Raw genomic sequence first — 16,989 nt, 5'->3', positions numbered from 1 at the left:
TTCCTTCTGTTTCTCAATCTGGGCTTTTGAAAATGTTGATTCATAGTGATTAACAGAAATTTTCATAAAAACTCTAGACCTTTGAATCTGTAACAGCAAGAATAATATCCAATTGCAGTTTCTTTCTCTATCTTGTCATAGAACAGCATACAAAAAACCCTTCCCAATGCAAGATTAGCCTCTGGAAAGGGACACCAAGCGGAAGGCATGCAGTACTCCCTTTACCAGAATTACTCACCCAGCAGCCCGCTATAGCCCTGTGACTCCTCTCTCCGTACAGAGCTCCCATTCATACTCCCCACATTGCACACCCAAAGCAGCAATGCTGGGCATTTCTAACTTTCATTCAAAGCCCCGTTAGTCTGCAATAACATAATGCTTGCTGTCTGCCTGGTGAGGTGCATGCTGCTGTTTGGTTTGTGCCTTTTGCCTGATTTTTTTTGTTGTTTTGTTGTTATTTCATCAACCTTTGTCTGTTTGCCCTTTTGTGATACACTTTCTGATATTAGAATGAACTCTCCAAGTCATTTTCATCATTAATCTGTAGGAGATTTAATGGAATGTGCGGTTTTCATCTTTAACCCAAGTAATACTTCTATTTGTTTTCTCTGCTTTGATTTCTGTATCACATGGAGCAGACCATATTCCTGCTGTCATGTTGTGAGTATGGCCCAGTTTCTGTTAGCTGAGAAATAATACTCAAAAAGTAGTTAATTTGAACAGATTGGGAAAGTCCTACTTGTGGCATTTGGAGCATTTTTTCCCCTGAAGAAGAGCATGTGCTGTGACAAGACTGAGTATGGAACCATCTGTGGCTAGTTTTAGATATGATGTGTGACCTTTAACTATGGGAGGACAGCTGGTATTTTAAAATCGCCCATGCTGAAAATGCTAATATAGTCATTCTGCAGTTTTGGTTTACTGATGATAGTATTTAAAAAAGAAATCTGCTGATTTCTGTGAATGTGGAGGGATGTTACTTTGAAAGACAAAATAGACCAGTCTTATAATTAGGTGGAACTTCCTGCAGGCAGCTGAAGATACAGGATGATTAAAAAAAAAACACATATGATATATATATTATACAGTGCTGTCATTGAATGCAGCTTACCTAGAGGTGTTTGGCAGGGATTTTTATGTCTTTATAACTAAGACTGAAAGAAGTAAAAAGGTCTATGAAGCATCTTACCTGGCTTTGTCTTATTTATACTGAAAGCAAAATGAAGATCCTGTAAGTATTCCTGAATATATGGAAAGGAGGAGCAAGACTGTTATTTAATTTCTGCTTTTTTAAATTTATCATCATAGTTATGAGTTGTGTATAGTAATTATCCAAACTTTAATGAGCATTAGTGTCTTCAAGTTCCTCAGTTTTAGATTGGGTACATCTACATGTCTAAGATTTGGCAGCTGCTGGTGGTGATCTCTGCATGTGACTGCAGATTACATACAGAAATGTGGGGAGGGATCATATGGGCTCAGTTCCCATTCCTCTCAAATTAAATAATTCCTTGGGAAACTGCCAAGGCATGTGGATGTAATGATCAGTTAGATACTTTGTGTTTCTATCTTCTGTATTCCTTCATGTTTATCATCCTTCCTATGATGCAGCACTGAGCAGTAGCCACAGGATTGTCTCCCATGGCAATCCTGTTTCCCATCAGGATACTCAGCACTGGAGATATTTCCAGTCTCAATGGAGATGCTCGTGATAGTAGAGGTGCCACAGAATGTACTCAGCTGAGGAGACCCTCCATGTCATCAATCCAGTGAGGTCATGGAAGGCTTGGAGGGCGTTAGGACATCTGATGTCTTTTATCTTGCTTTCCCCTTGGCTTTCTTGAGACTGCAAGCACACTTGTAGCCTACTGCTACTTAGTGAAGCAAAGCACTAAAACAGAGTCTGAAGGCTTCACAAAGTGAATATTATCCTTTGGAGTAACATCTAAAAATGACTTGACACTTGGGTGGACTATCTTGAAAACAAACTCATGTCTTGCCTACAAGACTCTGAGAAATCTTTCTTGTTTCCAAGTGTTCCTGATTGTTGGTGATTAATAGCATCCATTCCCCCCTTCCCCCCCCCCCCCCCCCCTCCCCTCCCATAATACTGGGAATGTTTCAGAGGGAGTTTTGGTATTAAAATAGAGACAGCCTTTTTCATCCATTCCTAAGAAGTGGTCTGCTATGCCCCATACAGCACAATGGACCTCCTTGCTAGAATTACTCTGTCTTTGTAGCCAAGAGGATTTTACCCTACTGAGAAACAACTTATTTTAAACTAAATAAATGCCTAGTACAGTTACATTATTATATTGCTGTTCTATGCCATTTACTATAATTGGAAGTACTGAAGGAGGAAGAAAGCTTGCATTTCACATCAAAATAGCATTATTGCTTGCTGCTGAAGGCCAAAAGTAACACATTTGATCGTCTGGGACATGTTTGTCTGAAGTTTGATTATAGTTATTACGCAGGAGTTTTAAGAAAATTTCTCATTTTGGGTAATTCAAATCTCAGAAGTCTGACAAAAATGGGAGGCAACTCTATTTTAGAATCATATTTTCTGCTGGTCTACTGTGAGTTGACAGTGCACTGTTTCCAGAGATTATTGGTACAGACAGCCTAGCAGCCTTCACTGAACAAAGAAACAAGACAAACAAACAAAAAACGCTAAACACATGCACACAGAACAAAAACCTCTGAAGCCTAAGAATATAAAACACTGAGTTCTGTGCAAGCTTTTTTGGCTTGAGTCTGGACTATTAGATATGGTTTACAATCTTCATAATCAAGATCCGAATTAGGCACAGTAGACCCAAATGTTTGATTTATGTACCTCCTTAACCTCATGTTCACCTCGTCTGATTTACGTATCTCCTCAAGATCATGAATTTTCTTCTACATTTAACTTGTTATATTAGTGTACTTCTGTATCTCTAGTTCCTTGTACTTAATGTCAGATTTTCCAGCAAACTCAGAACTGACCCTTATTTGCCTTCACTGAAGTCAGTTATGAAGATTTTGCTGACTTTATGAAGAGGATTTTACAGTGAAATCAAGTGTGATAGTGGGAGGCTGGACTGCATGCCCTGAGGAAATCTATTTCAGCCTTGTGATCTCCTGACTTGAGTAGAAAGACCGGTGGGGACCCTTTTGCAAATCCATTCTTAAAATCTTGCCTACCCAAACAAGAACATTTGGAAGAAAGAAGCTCTCCTTGTGGGACATCTATAATTTTGCAATAAAAGTTACAGGGCTGGCTGGATTCAGTGCACTGTAATTATCCAATTAAAGTAATTTCCAAAATGTGGTTTAGAAGGGCAGAGCCTAAGCTATATATAAGCCAGGATGTGTTCCAGCCCCTCAGGTGTATTATGCATTTTCAGTAAGGCAATGCCAGGCTGATGCTGTGTGCCCTATGAGAGCAGATTCTAGATGAGGCAAGTTTATGTCAGCTATAGTAAGTTCTGTTTTGCCCCCATAATGACACAGATGTGCATGGCCTCTGGGCATTGCTGCATCTGCAGCTGGGTGGGAGAAAGGGAAGAAGGAAATAACCAATGGGTGAAATCTTTTCTTCCAACAAATATCTGCCAGCAGTGGTGCCATGAATAGCTCTGGGTCTAAGGGCCATGCTCTGTCATCAAAACAAGCCTTAGTGTTTCTGCATTTGGGGTCAGCTGGGCAGAATAATGGAAAGAAGAAAGCACTACAAGTTATCGGTATAAATCTGGTATGAAAATATGAATGCTCCCTCCAGGAGTGAAAATGCAAAGGAACATAAAACCCACCTGGGTAGTGGGAGTTTGAAAGGGCCCCCTGTGGGATTCAGAGTGAAGAATAAGCAAAGGAAATGATATTTTAGATATGAGCTGTTAGTTCTTGCAACGTGAATGGTCACTGTTCTGTGTTTCAGCATGGGCTAGAAAGCGACCATTGTGCCTTTATGTGTTATTCACTTTGCTCTATCCCACATAAAGGGATAAAATAAAAAGTCTTTTAACATAGGGGTCTTTAATCTTTAATGAAATGAACCAAATGAATCATAACTTTTGCATCTGTGTTCTGTGTGGTAAATGAACTGAAGCAACAGGACAAGAACTGCTCGCCAAGAATAGCAGGGCAGCAGCTGACTAAGATCAGTCCCCATCCTACAATTAGGCAGAAAGGGTAACACCAATTTCCTGTTTAGGATTCAGCTGTACACATTAAGGCCACTTTGTTTTTAAAACATATTGATTTGTGGGATGGAACTAAGCTAATCAATGGCATGTCCTTTTCTGAGCTTTCTTTTATTTTTTATCTGCGTATGTAAAATTGATAGCCTATAGCTATTATCAATGTATGAGAAAATGTTCATGGGTTTTTATTTTTATTTTAAATTAATTGTGAGAAGAATATGATGAAATTGTCAGAGTTTGTTGCATATTAGAATTAATCTGTATCGCACATACCCATGTACGTGTAGAAAAATGCAGGCAACACACATGTCTGTTTCGGCTAATAACATGAGGGTGGTCAGGCACTGTAATGGACTGCCCAGGGAGGTGGTGGAGTCACCGAGCCTGGGGGTGTTCAAGGAAAGGCTGGATGTTGTGTTGAGGGACATGGTTTAGTGGGAGCTATTGGGAATAGGTGAACAGTTGGACTGGGTGATCTTGAAGGTCTTTTCCAACCTTGGTGATTCTATGATTCTATGATTCTATGAGACAATATGTACATCCAGATCTTGTATTCAGTGAAGTCCATGTGATGATTTTCCTCATCCCAAAGTAAACATCTAAATCAGGATGGAGATCTTGCATCCTAAAACTGTCTGTTCCTCCTGATAATGAAAGGATTCCTGTGTAATTAATTCAGATGTAGACACCTACCCTGTCTGACTAGGGCTGAGGTGAAGCGTACCCTAGAACAGCAGCCCTGTCATATATAGAGATTTATATTTCTGTCTGGAAGTGCTTGGTCATATGTAGGATGCTTACTTGCCTTCAATGGAGTTTGTTGCTGTGCTGCTCAGGCATGTGTGTGGAAGTAATAGGATCCACGTCCTTCAATGTAAGTAGGCCTGTAGGTTTTGATGCGTAAGACCTGAACAGAGCTGCTCTCAATTTCTTCTTTAATAAATGAATACCTTTGTAAACTAAACTGTGCATGACCTCTGCAGATAGGACTGATCCCCCCAGCCAATCAAATCCTTTGAATGTTGTACGTCATTAATTCTGAGTTGATGTAGAGGACTGTGAAAGCCTCTCATTGGATAACTGTTTAGTGTTTTTACTTCTATATGATATTCCTCTGGTGGTTTTGTTGTTGTTTGTTTATTTCTTTGTTGCTGTTTTGTGCATGTTTGTTTGTTCTACTGTTTTCTCTACTATTTTATATGATTCATTTTACAGAGTATTTGGATACATGGCAACCCTTAAATGTGTCCTCTGTTCTTGTGGATTCAACCATCTCAAACTTCGAAGCTGTGCATGTTAGCAGGGAAATATCCAATGGTTTTGCCGCTGCCAAAGACTATTGTCTATCTGGTAGGAAATGTTTCTCCATAACTTTTCAGAGTACGTTGGCTTATGAGAATGAAACATCAGGAACAGTTCCTTCCCTATCCCCACAACCAATATAGATACACTTATTTACATATTTAAAAAAATCTGTTCTTCAGCCATTTTGAGAATACAGTAGCAAATAATGGAAGGCCTGATGTAATTATTTTCTAAAGAGCAATTAAGAAGTGCTCTTATGTAACTGGATCCATATGAAAGATGTGGTAGAACTACGTGCCATTACATAAAGTAACAGGTAGCTGTAGTGTGCAAGGACAGATAACCTGTGAATGGGATGAAGCACGAGTTGGGCTGTAGTAACAAGAAGTGAATTTCTCTGATCAGGAGTCTGACCTGGGGACTGTGTGAATTCAGTTGAGGTCCTCAGTGATTTATTAGAAGATTTATTTCTCTTAAAATCTGTGAGAGCAGCTCTCTTGCTGTAATGCTCCATTTTAAGCCTGTTATAACCTTTGTTTAGTTTGGAGAGCACTTGGGAAATATAAGGACATTTTATTCCAGTTACTCTGCCTTAGAATTAAGTAATGTTGTTTGACCTGCTGTGAAGCATTTCTTTCAAGCATTTCATAACAATTTAATACAACACACTTTAAGAACAAATTTGATTGTTCTTTTTCTTCGTGTTTCACCTCACAGCATGTTCAAGGAACCAGACGTGCGCAGTAGTTACCCTGGAAATCCAGGCTTCAGCAATAAGATGCCTTTTTTACCCCGATACACAGATATGCTCACATGGTCTAGAAGGGCACAGCTGTCAGGTTCTACTCAAAGAGCCAGCTACGTACATCTACAGGAGACAAGGTGAGAGCTGTAAGGTTATGAATGGAGGAACTCAACTCTGGTGGCCTGGGTGCAATTCTCATTTATGAGAGAGTGAGGAAATAGTTGACACAAGCATTACAGAAGTTTTCTAGGTAGGTATCCATTATTATTTTAGTGTAACTAAGACTGAGTAGTATGGGAAAATGTCCCCTAAAAAACACACACAAAATCGTAACATTAACCGCTGAAGGAAATAAAATAATGGAAGCCTGGCCTATAAAATAAGTTCTGGAAAGTACAGAATGGTACAACAACAAACAAACAAACAAACAGTAACAAAAGTCCAGCTCCTTCCTCTTAATCTGCAGTCATTATTTCTTTCTCCTTCCTTCTAAATTCTATGAATAACACAAAGAATGGTGAAACCTCATTATCAATCAAAAGTCTTAAGTAATATTTCTTAAAGAAAACAACAAAAACAAAGAACAGCCACAAAAAAACCCAAACACCTGAGGTCAACTTTTAAAAGAAGTGAAAGTGGTTTCAGACAGAAATAGAGGTGTCTAGAGATAAAGATTTTATTGTTTTGCTCTGTGCTTATTTGAAGCTTTAAGTTCTGTTGTTTCGTTCTTTGATAATACTTTCTTTTGACACTGATTATATCTTTTATTAGGAACCAGGTAGCAATAAGAGGAGAGGGGAAAAATATTTCCTTTTCTGTTCACTGAAGTTACTGTAAAAAAAATGGCAGTTAATGAGAAGCTTCTAGGTTCAAACTCACTGAGAGATAAATGGATTTATCATTATCAAATGAACTGAAATCACTGGCTGATGCAAAAGCTAGTCTTGGGTGTATTTATAAACTGCTTTGGTTTTAGTCACATGCCTTAGAATTTAGTTCCCACCTATGTTATAGATTGTTTTATAAGTGGAATAGTACTTGATATCTCTTAGTTCTGTTTGAGTAAAAAAATTACTTAAGATTATTGAAAGAATTTTCTTTTGTATATGTGACCAATAGTCCAGGTAATCCTTATATTAAAACAAAATAAAGCAAAAGTGTAACATGTTGAGGAACATTTCAAAATTTTCTACAATCAAAAAATAAGGAGATTGAGATGTAAATCTGTCCGGGTGGCAGCCTAAACCAATGAGATGTGTTGTTATCTTTCTTATTTCTGACCTGCTTAAATATTTAAAGGTTTAATATCTTGGTTTTTAGAGTTGGGAGAGGAGGAGAATCTGAAAATCTTCTTATAAAAATTCTCAAATATAGATGTTAATGCAATGTCTTAATGGAAAAAAAATGTTTGAGAAAGAGCTTTGAGAGCACATTAGATAAATGTCTGTACCTATTAGCTAACATCTTGCACAACATGACGTATTTCAAGTGGAGAAACAACATAATTTTATCCATGTCCCGTTTATGGAAGCAGATTACACAGTCCCATTTGCCTGAATTTCAAATGAATATTTTTCATTTCTGAAATGGTCCTAACTTAAAAGAGAAAATTATTTTTTCTTTCTCTCCACCCCATTAGATTTAGTACTGCCTACTTCTGAATCAGATTTGGCCCCATCTGTGTACATTCCATCCCATGGGGATTTGATCGGCAAACCCCAGGCAGTACGGATCGGCACAGAGTGGAAAAATATCAGCCAGTTCCTTGGGATTCCCTACGCTGCACCTCCTCTTGCAGAGAGACGATTTAATCCTCCAGAACCATTTGCTTGGGAGAAAACCTGGAATGCTACTGTGACTCGGTAAGGAACACCTGTGATCATCCACAGAAACACTTGTTTCACCCAGTTGTATGAGAATAGCTATGGCAAAATTATTTACATCTTTTCTTGCAAAGGAGCCCATAGCATAAAAATAAGTATGGGACTTAAGTTTAAACTTAAGTTTAGTAAAAGGAATAATTTCTCCATCTATTTGTGAATGCATGCAAGCAGCTCAAGGAAAAAGGAAGTTTTAGGTACACTGACTTGAATCTATGCTTAAGTTCACATATAGTATCTACTATCAATCCATTTTACTTCTGAGTATCTACAGTTTTTACAGAAAAAAAATAAATAAATAAAATTGGTCCTGTTAAGCCACAAATCTGTGGAGTATTGAATCAAACAAGGGCCATTTTAATGCTGGTTTGACCAGAATCTAACCAGCCAAGTTTCATCTAGGTCAGGACCCAACTGGCCTTTACTATACAAAAATTCTTAGAAGGAAAATATTTGTTAAATTCCTTGGTCATAGGACTGAAGCACTATGCATTTTAAGTAATGTATTAAGAAGATTCAAAAGATAGGAATCGTGTTAGCAAATGGGTTACATTCTTCCAAAGTCTCTGTATCTAGTGTTCCCTTGTGGGTAGTCCTGTCTCTTCAGTGCTGTATAGACGCCACTGCTCAGTCGGTTCACAGAGTTTAGGTTGGAGGTACTTGACAGATACACGCTTTGTGTGCATGTCTGTGTTTCATCTAGCCCTAAGACATGACTTGAGCTTTTCATTTGGGAGACCAAAATGACCACTTTTAAACGTGTATTTCTTAATGAAAGAAAGCAAGGATTGGGTGACACTCCTAGAAGTGTATAAAGCAGCAGGTAGAATTTCAGCAAATAGAAATGCAGCAGTAAATGAAGTTTCTTTCTCGTAGGGCATCTAATAGCAAAATACAGAGCATACAAAGTGAAGGGCTGTGAGGAAAAATGTTAAAAAAAACACCACAAAATTGAAGATGCAAAACAGTGAAAAGGTGAGAAGCTGGTGGAAGGATTTCATAGGCCTTCTTCATAGGGATTTCCAGAAGTCAGGACTGAGAGATGAAGTTTAGTGTCTTGAGTGCTTCCAAGGCAGCTAATATTAACCTAAGGTCTACTGAGATCCTGTGTTATTCTGTCCTGAGACTACAGATTTAAAGACGTGTCAGCTGTGTGAAAGCTGTTTGGCCCCTCCATTACTCAGGATCTGTCACCAGAAGTTCCTAGCAAAGCCCATGAATAACTGAGTGAAGAGTATGACATTGTGAGAGTTTGAAGAGTCTTTGTTCTTTAGTGATCTCATCAGGTTGCACCTGAATTGTAGGGGTGTTAAAGCGTAACCACATGTGGCACTGAGCCTTAACTAGGTACACTGGAGGAATCTGGTGAGACACGACCTTTTGTTTCTTCAGGTGAACAATGTTGTTAGGTTAGCATACACACCATCAGCTCTTGGAATATGCAGAAACACTGTGGTGTCTGCTGGGACTTATGTAAGGCTCAGCTACCTGCATGGTCTCCCACTGAAGACAATGTCTAGTATTGCAGTGACAAGAAGTTTACGGACCTTAGTTAATCTGCTCCTATCTGTTGAATTCTCAGTGCCAGTGAAACATTTGGCATCTATTTTCTGTTATTCATTTAAGTTCAAAAACATTTTTTGAGCTTAGCACTGTGGAGGTTCACTGGAGAATCAGAAACACCTCAACCTCTGTGTATAAAAAATGTTGACAAGTAGATTTCTGAGTATACTGGGATTGTACAACTTTTTTATCCAAGAAATTCACATTAGACTAATTCCATTAATGAAAAAAGATAAATATTTATAGATCATAGAATCATTAAGGTTGGAAAAAAACTCTTAGACCATCTATTCCAACCATCAACCCGTCACCACCATGCCCACTAAATCATGTCCTTAAACTGCTCTTCCTGAGAAGAAATTTTTCTTAACACCAACATGGATCTGAACAGAGACTTCTGGCAAAAAAAAAAAAAAAAAAAAGAAAAAAAGAAAAAATAAAGTATATCAATATCCAACTGTTGGAGGAGCTGTGGACTTGCCTCAGCAGGTGGCAGCCTTTCCTCAGAGTCAGTCCTGGCAAAACGAGATCCTAGGAAATGGAGGTGCTGGTGCTATTCATGAGATACCACAAAAACAAACAAACAAACAACAAAAACAACAACAACAACAAAAAAAAAAACACAATGAAATACAGCCATCTTTTTAAAATGGTGCTGGTTTTTGCAGGGAAGAATTAGAGTTATAAAAATACAAAATGTTTGGGTTTTTTTGCATTCGTATGGGTGCATACAACCTACCTATTTCTTAACTGACTTGCAGAAGGCAATAATGTTAAATGATATTGAGATCCACAGAACTAAAGATCTTACAAACTCAAACAGGTCATCAAGATACGAACAAATAGCAGTGGAGGAAAAAGAGTACAAGTTTTCATTGCAATTTTCTTGATTTCCATAGGTCAACTTGTTGGCAGCCAGGAGACAGAGAGACCTCATTATACTCTGTCAGTGAAGACTGCTTATATATGAATGTCTTTGTTCCTGTCACCGCAGTAAGTAGGAGATGAGCAGAATTTTTTGTAGCTAAGCATTGTCTCTTTTCAAAGCATTTTAATGGGTGCAAATTACTGTTTTCCATGTAGTGTTCACAAAGGCTGCGAGGTTAAATTAAGCACTCAGTTGTTTTTCCTGGTGCAAACTTACTCCCTGCAGACTTTGTTGGCTAACTTGGAGGGTAGAAAATTAAAAGGCTGGACATGAAAGAGACAAAAAGAGAAACAGAACACAAGCGGAAGGTGGCAGCAAAGGAGGAGAGTCTGGGCACAGAAATGGTAACGTCTCTGAAGTGATATGATGTGTCCAGTTGACCAAATACCACCAGCAGTTGTGTGGCAGCGCACGCTGACTTTTTCCCTGTTGACCTCCACGGAGGCAAAGTTGAGGAATGAGGGTAGAAAGCAATGCTAAATTTGTGCCCTGCCAACAGTGCATTAAAATAGGGCTTTCAAAGATGACTGAGCCAGTGGTGCAACCTGAGAAACTGTCATGTGAAAACTCCTGAATTTCTTACTGCAATCAGATAGAAAATAAAGCTTTGTGTTAGAATGCTGAGATGGTTGGCCAAGCCCCTGGGGGCTGGGGAGGAAGACACTGTATAATATGCCAGTCTCATTGATGAGTGGACACACAGTAAAGGAACAAGACTTTTATTTCCACCATAATTTTTAGAAGGTGACACCAAGAGATGTCTTTGTCACACTGCATGCCTTGAAAGAGCTGGCCTGGCTACCTCAGAGCTACTTCTGGCAGCAGAGCGTACAGCCCCATGCAGGGCCCTTTTAATCACTAGGAAGACTTTTCTCCCTGCTGTCCCAGACTGTCATTTTGTTTTCAGTATAGGCATCACTTACTGAAAACACCAGGTTGCTCTCCCAGGCAGTTTGCCATCTCCGCTTAAGTGCTGCTTTCAAGATAACTCATTCAAATGCACTGCATTTTCTGCCACCTGGTAGAATAAACAGGCTTGGCTTTTCTCCTTGTAGTACTGTACTTTATGCCTCTTGTCTTTTGGTACAGGTATGAGTTAGGAGCATGCCTGGTCAAGTCACTGCGTCATATGTGCCAGCCAAAGAAAACCAAAACTTCTGTTTTTGCAGAAGTATCTGGGAGCAGATGGCATGGCATTTTCCTGTTTCTTCTTGTGGCGAGTTCTATTTTTCACTCGCATACTGAGAGCTATGGTTTTACATTTTTTTTCCCGCGGAAAGTTAAACTAGCTAAGTAAATTTCAAGTGTAGAATCCCCTGGAGAGCAGCAAATACAGAGGTTGTTCAGTAGCATCTTAAGCATGAACTAGTGTATTGTCTGGGTACTACTCCCTGCCACCAAAGGACTCGTAGCACTGAAAAAGACAAATGACATCACCTCATTTTGCTTCCATAGCTACGGGTACCACATAACCCTCCAAATAAAATTGGTACTCCTGAGATACTCTTTTCTGCCTATAACCATTACCACTTGAGGCATTACTAGAGCATTTCAGCTTGACTTGAAGAGGCTTCAAAGGCAAGATTAAGGCTTGAAACTCTCCACGAAATTAGACCAGAAAACATAACCTCTCTCCTTTTGCTGATACCTGCACGTGTTATTCCCATTCTTATAGAATCATAAGGTCATAAAATCATAGAATAGCTTAAGTTGGAAGGGACCACAAGGATCGTCAAGTTCCCACCCCCTTGCCACAGCAGGGCCACCACTCTACAGATCTGGTACTAGGCCAGGCTGCTCAGGTCCCCATCCAACGTGGACTTAAACACCTCCTGCAAACTCAGCATCACGTTTCCTGTGGTCTTAACTGCCATGGTTCAACATAGCCATATTTTAGAATGAATTTCCATGGGAAAACAAGTTCTTTCTTCTTTTTTTCCCCTCATCTTTCTGTCCATGCCTCATGCTGTGCAGAAGTGAGAACCAGTGACAAGGGACAGTGAGTTAAGTTATTTTTTCCACAGAATCAGAAGTTCCTTAAAGCTGTGTGTTTCAGTTTGTGCACTCTCTGGGTTTTCCTTGGTAACCGTATGGTGGTCATAAGAAGCTTCTGAAATAATTGAGAGGGAGAGACAGGAGGTAGTTGTGCCGTATCAGTGCATATATTTGTGACCAGAAAGTAGGATGTGTGTGTGTGTGTGTGTGTGTGTGTGTGTGTGCATGTGCGACACTCTACTGAACAGAAGAGCCTCTTTCTGCATGGTCCCAAGGATAGAGATAGAGATATGATAGAGATTGAGCATGCTAAATGTAAAACTGAGGTTGCATTCTAAAATAAACCTTTCTAGCTTGAGAACAGGCTACACTGCTCTTTGCAAGGGGGATAAAAAAAACAATAAAACACACACTAAACGCCATGTTTCAGTGGAAGCTCTTAAATGATGTGAAGTTCATTATGGACAGTTTAGGCCTAGTCTTGTAAACAGAGGTCCTGTCATCATGCTCACTGTTAAAGAGCTATGAACAGCTTAGATAATTTTAATTGGGAAGATTGTATTCTCACCGGTGAGTTGGCTACAGGAATACTAACTGAGTTGTTTGTCGCTGCAGGTCAAAAACCTGTCAGTGTTGCTGTTCTTCCACAATGGAGGGAGTGGTAATGCTGAGGCAGGAAAGACCATCATAGACGGCTCATACCTCGCTGCAATCAGTAACACAATTGTTGTAACAGCAAACTACAGGGTTGGTGTTTTTGGCTTCCTTAGTGTTGGTAAGTTGTGGATTTCTAGAATAAATGTAACTGTGGACTTAATTGCATTTTGTACCAGTTATGCTTAAAAACAAACAAAAATGTTAGTTAGGACTTCTTAGAAGCCTGTATCTCTGCCTGTATTATGGAGAAGGAGTGGAAATGGCCAAGAAATAACTGCAAGTGGAGTTCTGGCTCTCTCTACCTGGTGGATAATCCTTATTCTCTCCAGTGGACACATTAGTAACTGTATATCCTTTATATCCTTTTATTTTTTTCCACGCTTGCAAATACTAGACAAATGTAGTTTGCTACATAACTCTTTTGAATATTCATTGTTGGCAACACTGTGTATTTTGCCTAATTTGGGGTTACTGCTGCAGATATTCGCCATTGTTTTCCTTTTGTCTTCTTTTGTTTAAAGCTCACTCTCAGCAAAGCCTATTCTTCAACTAGAGAGTTCACACCACAGACTCCTTGCTTATTTTTAGACATGAAGTTGGTGATAGGTGTATCTGAGGAAAGAATCACTGTTTTCAGTTTGTGAAAGCGATACTGTGGCTGCATTCTGGCTAGAGTCAAAGGGTGTGTGGATAATTGTTGAGCAATGTTCCATTACGCAGCACTGCTCACACATTACCCACTAACGTTCAGCCCTGCGAATCTCACCTAGGTTTCTTGCTAAGTGGAAACTGCTCTCTGGACTGAATATTACATAGCAGTATTTATATTAAAGCCCATAGTTGAGGGATCGGGATGAATTTTCTAACAGCTTTTTCATGTGGATAGTTCCTCTTGCTGAAAGTCTTGGATGAATCCTGGTCCATTGGAAGTTGTCCATCATTTTCAAACAGGAAAGATCCTGTCTGGATAATCCTCTTAGGATTTTGGGGGCATTAGGAGCAAGGTTGTTAGCAAGTCACTCTGAATAGTTCACTTTTTAAGCAATATCATTTTCATTGTCCAACTAAGCAAAGTGAAATGTCCTGTTGACTTGCCATGAATTGCAAAGGGAGGAAGGACAGAGAGGAAAACAACAGATTTCCTTTGTTGTTGTTGTTGTTGTTAGTTCTGCTGTTGATTTGGCATCCTACTGAAAGATCTTTTGCAGGAGTTAAAACTCACTTGTACTTTTGAATACACTGAAAGTTTTATTTGATTTGCTGTCTACCACTAATGCTGTAAGTGTGACGCATTCTTACCAGCGATCTCATCTCTGTTTCTGCACTCAGAAACGTGAAGTTGAATTGCCAGTGATTTAGATGGCAAGGGATGATGGTCAAGAAGATGGTCATGTCTTTTAGGCCTGATTCTTCTAAAACAGGCCGTGAAGTTATATGAAACAGGATCTTTATTTTTAAATTTAGCACCATTGTTTTTCTCCACTTTAGTAATAACAGAAATGCATATGTTTGACATTGTCTACTTCCTCCTGAACACCAGTTTCTTTTCATTCTCCTGTGGTCCCAAAAGTGTAACACTTTTTTTTTGTAAAAATACTGCCCATGAGATTTATACCATAGGCTATGATTCAAGGACTGAAAAAGATTCACTCAAGAAGTCAAAGGACACATTTCTTTTAAGCTAAGTGCTGTGGATACCAGTGCATGTCCCAGTTCCCCAGCACAGTACATTTCACAACCTGGTTGTGGTTTTTACCAGAGCAGAAGGAACTGTATGTATTTCCCTCCTTGGTTTTCCTCTTTAGCATACTAACGTAGCAAGGCACATTGTGTGGCTGTAACATTTACATGGATTTCACTTCCTCTGGGGAGCTTTCAGGATGCTTGCAACAAGCTCTTAGAATTAGGTTTCTTAAAACAGTCCAGAGAGTATTTATTGCCATTGCTTCACTCTAGTGGCTTGACCTGATCAGCTGAAGCTATGGCTATAGGAGAAGTTTGTAATTTCCAGAGCCATATATTTAGTTATTTGCTGTACTTCTGAAAGGAGAATTACAGTGATGGCTGTTGTGCTGTGAGTATCTTTATGATCAGCAAGGCTATCAGTAATCTGGCCTCCACTACATTCTGTTCTGCTACTTAAACCAGCTGTGGTATCTCAGTACTTCATTACGGAAGGCATGCAGATATCTACTACACAGTGTATGCATTCAATCGCTCTTTGCCTGAGACAGGTCACAGAGTGACAGCTTTTTATTCCACTGCCTGTTCATTTCCTTCCCTAGTTTCCAAGTTTGCTCTTTAAAAGTAGACTATTTCATCTTGGCAATGGAATAAACAGATAATTTCAGCTATGTTTGTATTCCTGGCTTTTCTTTCGTTGAATTTTTTTCTAGTTTTCAATGTGGAGAATTTTAAATCATTAAAAATAAATGGCTCATTGTGAAATAAAATGAAGTAGATAGTGAATTATTAATTTTTTTATTATTTTTTATTATTATTATTATTTTTTTTTTTTTTTTGAGACTGTGAAGGAATTACTTATTTTTGCTTTTGTTGTTATAAACATAAGCTGGCCTTGGGATTTGCATCATTAGAAGTTTTCAGTGCTATTTTCCTATTAGTTGAAAGATTGGGTTTCCACTGGCTGGTGTGGAAGATAAAGTCTTTCCAGTGATGATACCTAAATATTGGGAATACATGATTATTTTTTTTCATTTATTTTCATGGAAACAAAGTCATTAATACTTAAAATTCATATCTCTATCAGCTGTACATCAGTGAATCTCAAAGTATTCATATGGAAATATTATAAATTAGAATACCCTTAAGTATGGTTGAAGAAATCAAAGATGATGTGACATATATAATTGGTTAAACAAGGAAGGTGAAAAACGGATACGGGAAGCAGAAGGATGCAGTGAGATATGCTCCAGTCAAATACTGATTTTTTCTTGATTTTAATTTAAGTTCAAGCTGCTTAGAATGTCATGGTTTTAACCTCAACCTGGATTCATGTCTCCCACCATCAGGCATCTAAATCATCATCTAAATCAACACAGAGCCAAAGAATCATTTGAGTTGGAAAGGACCTTTAAAGGTCATCTAGTCCAACTCCTCTGCAATGAACAAGGATGCCTACAGCTAGAGCAGGTGCTCAGAGCCCCGTCCATCCTGATCTTGAATGTCTCCAGGGATGGGGCACCCACTGCCTCTCTGGGCAACCAGTGCGTCAAAGGAATGAAGCTTGGAAAATGGAGTGATAATTATTTCAAGCACTTAACGAATAAAGATGCATGGTAATGGTTTGGCAGATGAGTTCAGATTTTAGGTTTGCAGTTTTGGCAAACTATCTGTTGTCTCTTGCTTTCACCAGAAAAAGTGGTAATGTGAATTGTTGATACCTGGGCTGTAGCAGTTAACAAAAATTCAAATGTTTTTAGTTGTTGGTTTTTTTTTTCCATTTTATTATTATTATTTTTTTTCCCAATTGATTTATTTATTTCCCACGACAGGCTCTTCTGAGGCAAGTGGAAATGCAGGCCTTTTGGATCAGCTGGCAGCTCTGAAGTGGGTGCAGCAGAACATTGGTAGCTTTGGTGGAGATCCAAGCCAGGTGACTGTAGGAGCTGATCGTGGTGGTGCAGACATTGCTAGCATTCACCTGCTGACAGAGGCAATCAATATGGGTCTCTTCAGGAGGGTGTTATTGATGGTAAGTCACATTCCTGC

The 16,989-nt window shown here is 39.0% G+C and overlaps 1 protein-coding gene across 1 annotated transcript in view; it reads left to right on the top strand.

Annotated features, from left to right (window-relative positions):
• TG (thyroglobulin) overlaps positions 1–16,989 on the top strand; it is a 139,899-nt gene that overhangs the window by 62,244 nt on the left and 60,666 nt on the right. Inside the window, exons 37-42 of the mRNA XM_048939555.1 lie at positions 5,400–5,534; positions 6,207–6,371; positions 7,874–8,096; positions 10,577–10,670; positions 13,216–13,375; positions 16,773–16,972. Coding sequence (XP_048795512.1) covers positions 5,400–5,534; positions 6,207–6,371; positions 7,874–8,096; positions 10,577–10,670; positions 13,216–13,375; positions 16,773–16,972 — 977 coding nt within the window. The remainder of the gene's footprint in view (positions 1–5,399; positions 5,535–6,206; positions 6,372–7,873; positions 8,097–10,576; positions 10,671–13,215; positions 13,376–16,772; positions 16,973–16,989) is intronic.

The sequence above is a fragment of the Lagopus muta genome, chromosome 3, assembly GCF_023343835.1.
Source record: "Lagopus muta isolate bLagMut1 chromosome 3, bLagMut1 primary, whole genome shotgun sequence".
NCBI classification, from domain to species: domain Eukaryota; kingdom Metazoa; phylum Chordata; class Aves; order Galliformes; family Phasianidae; genus Lagopus; species Lagopus muta.
This window is presented reverse-complemented; position numbering and strand designations above follow the sequence as displayed.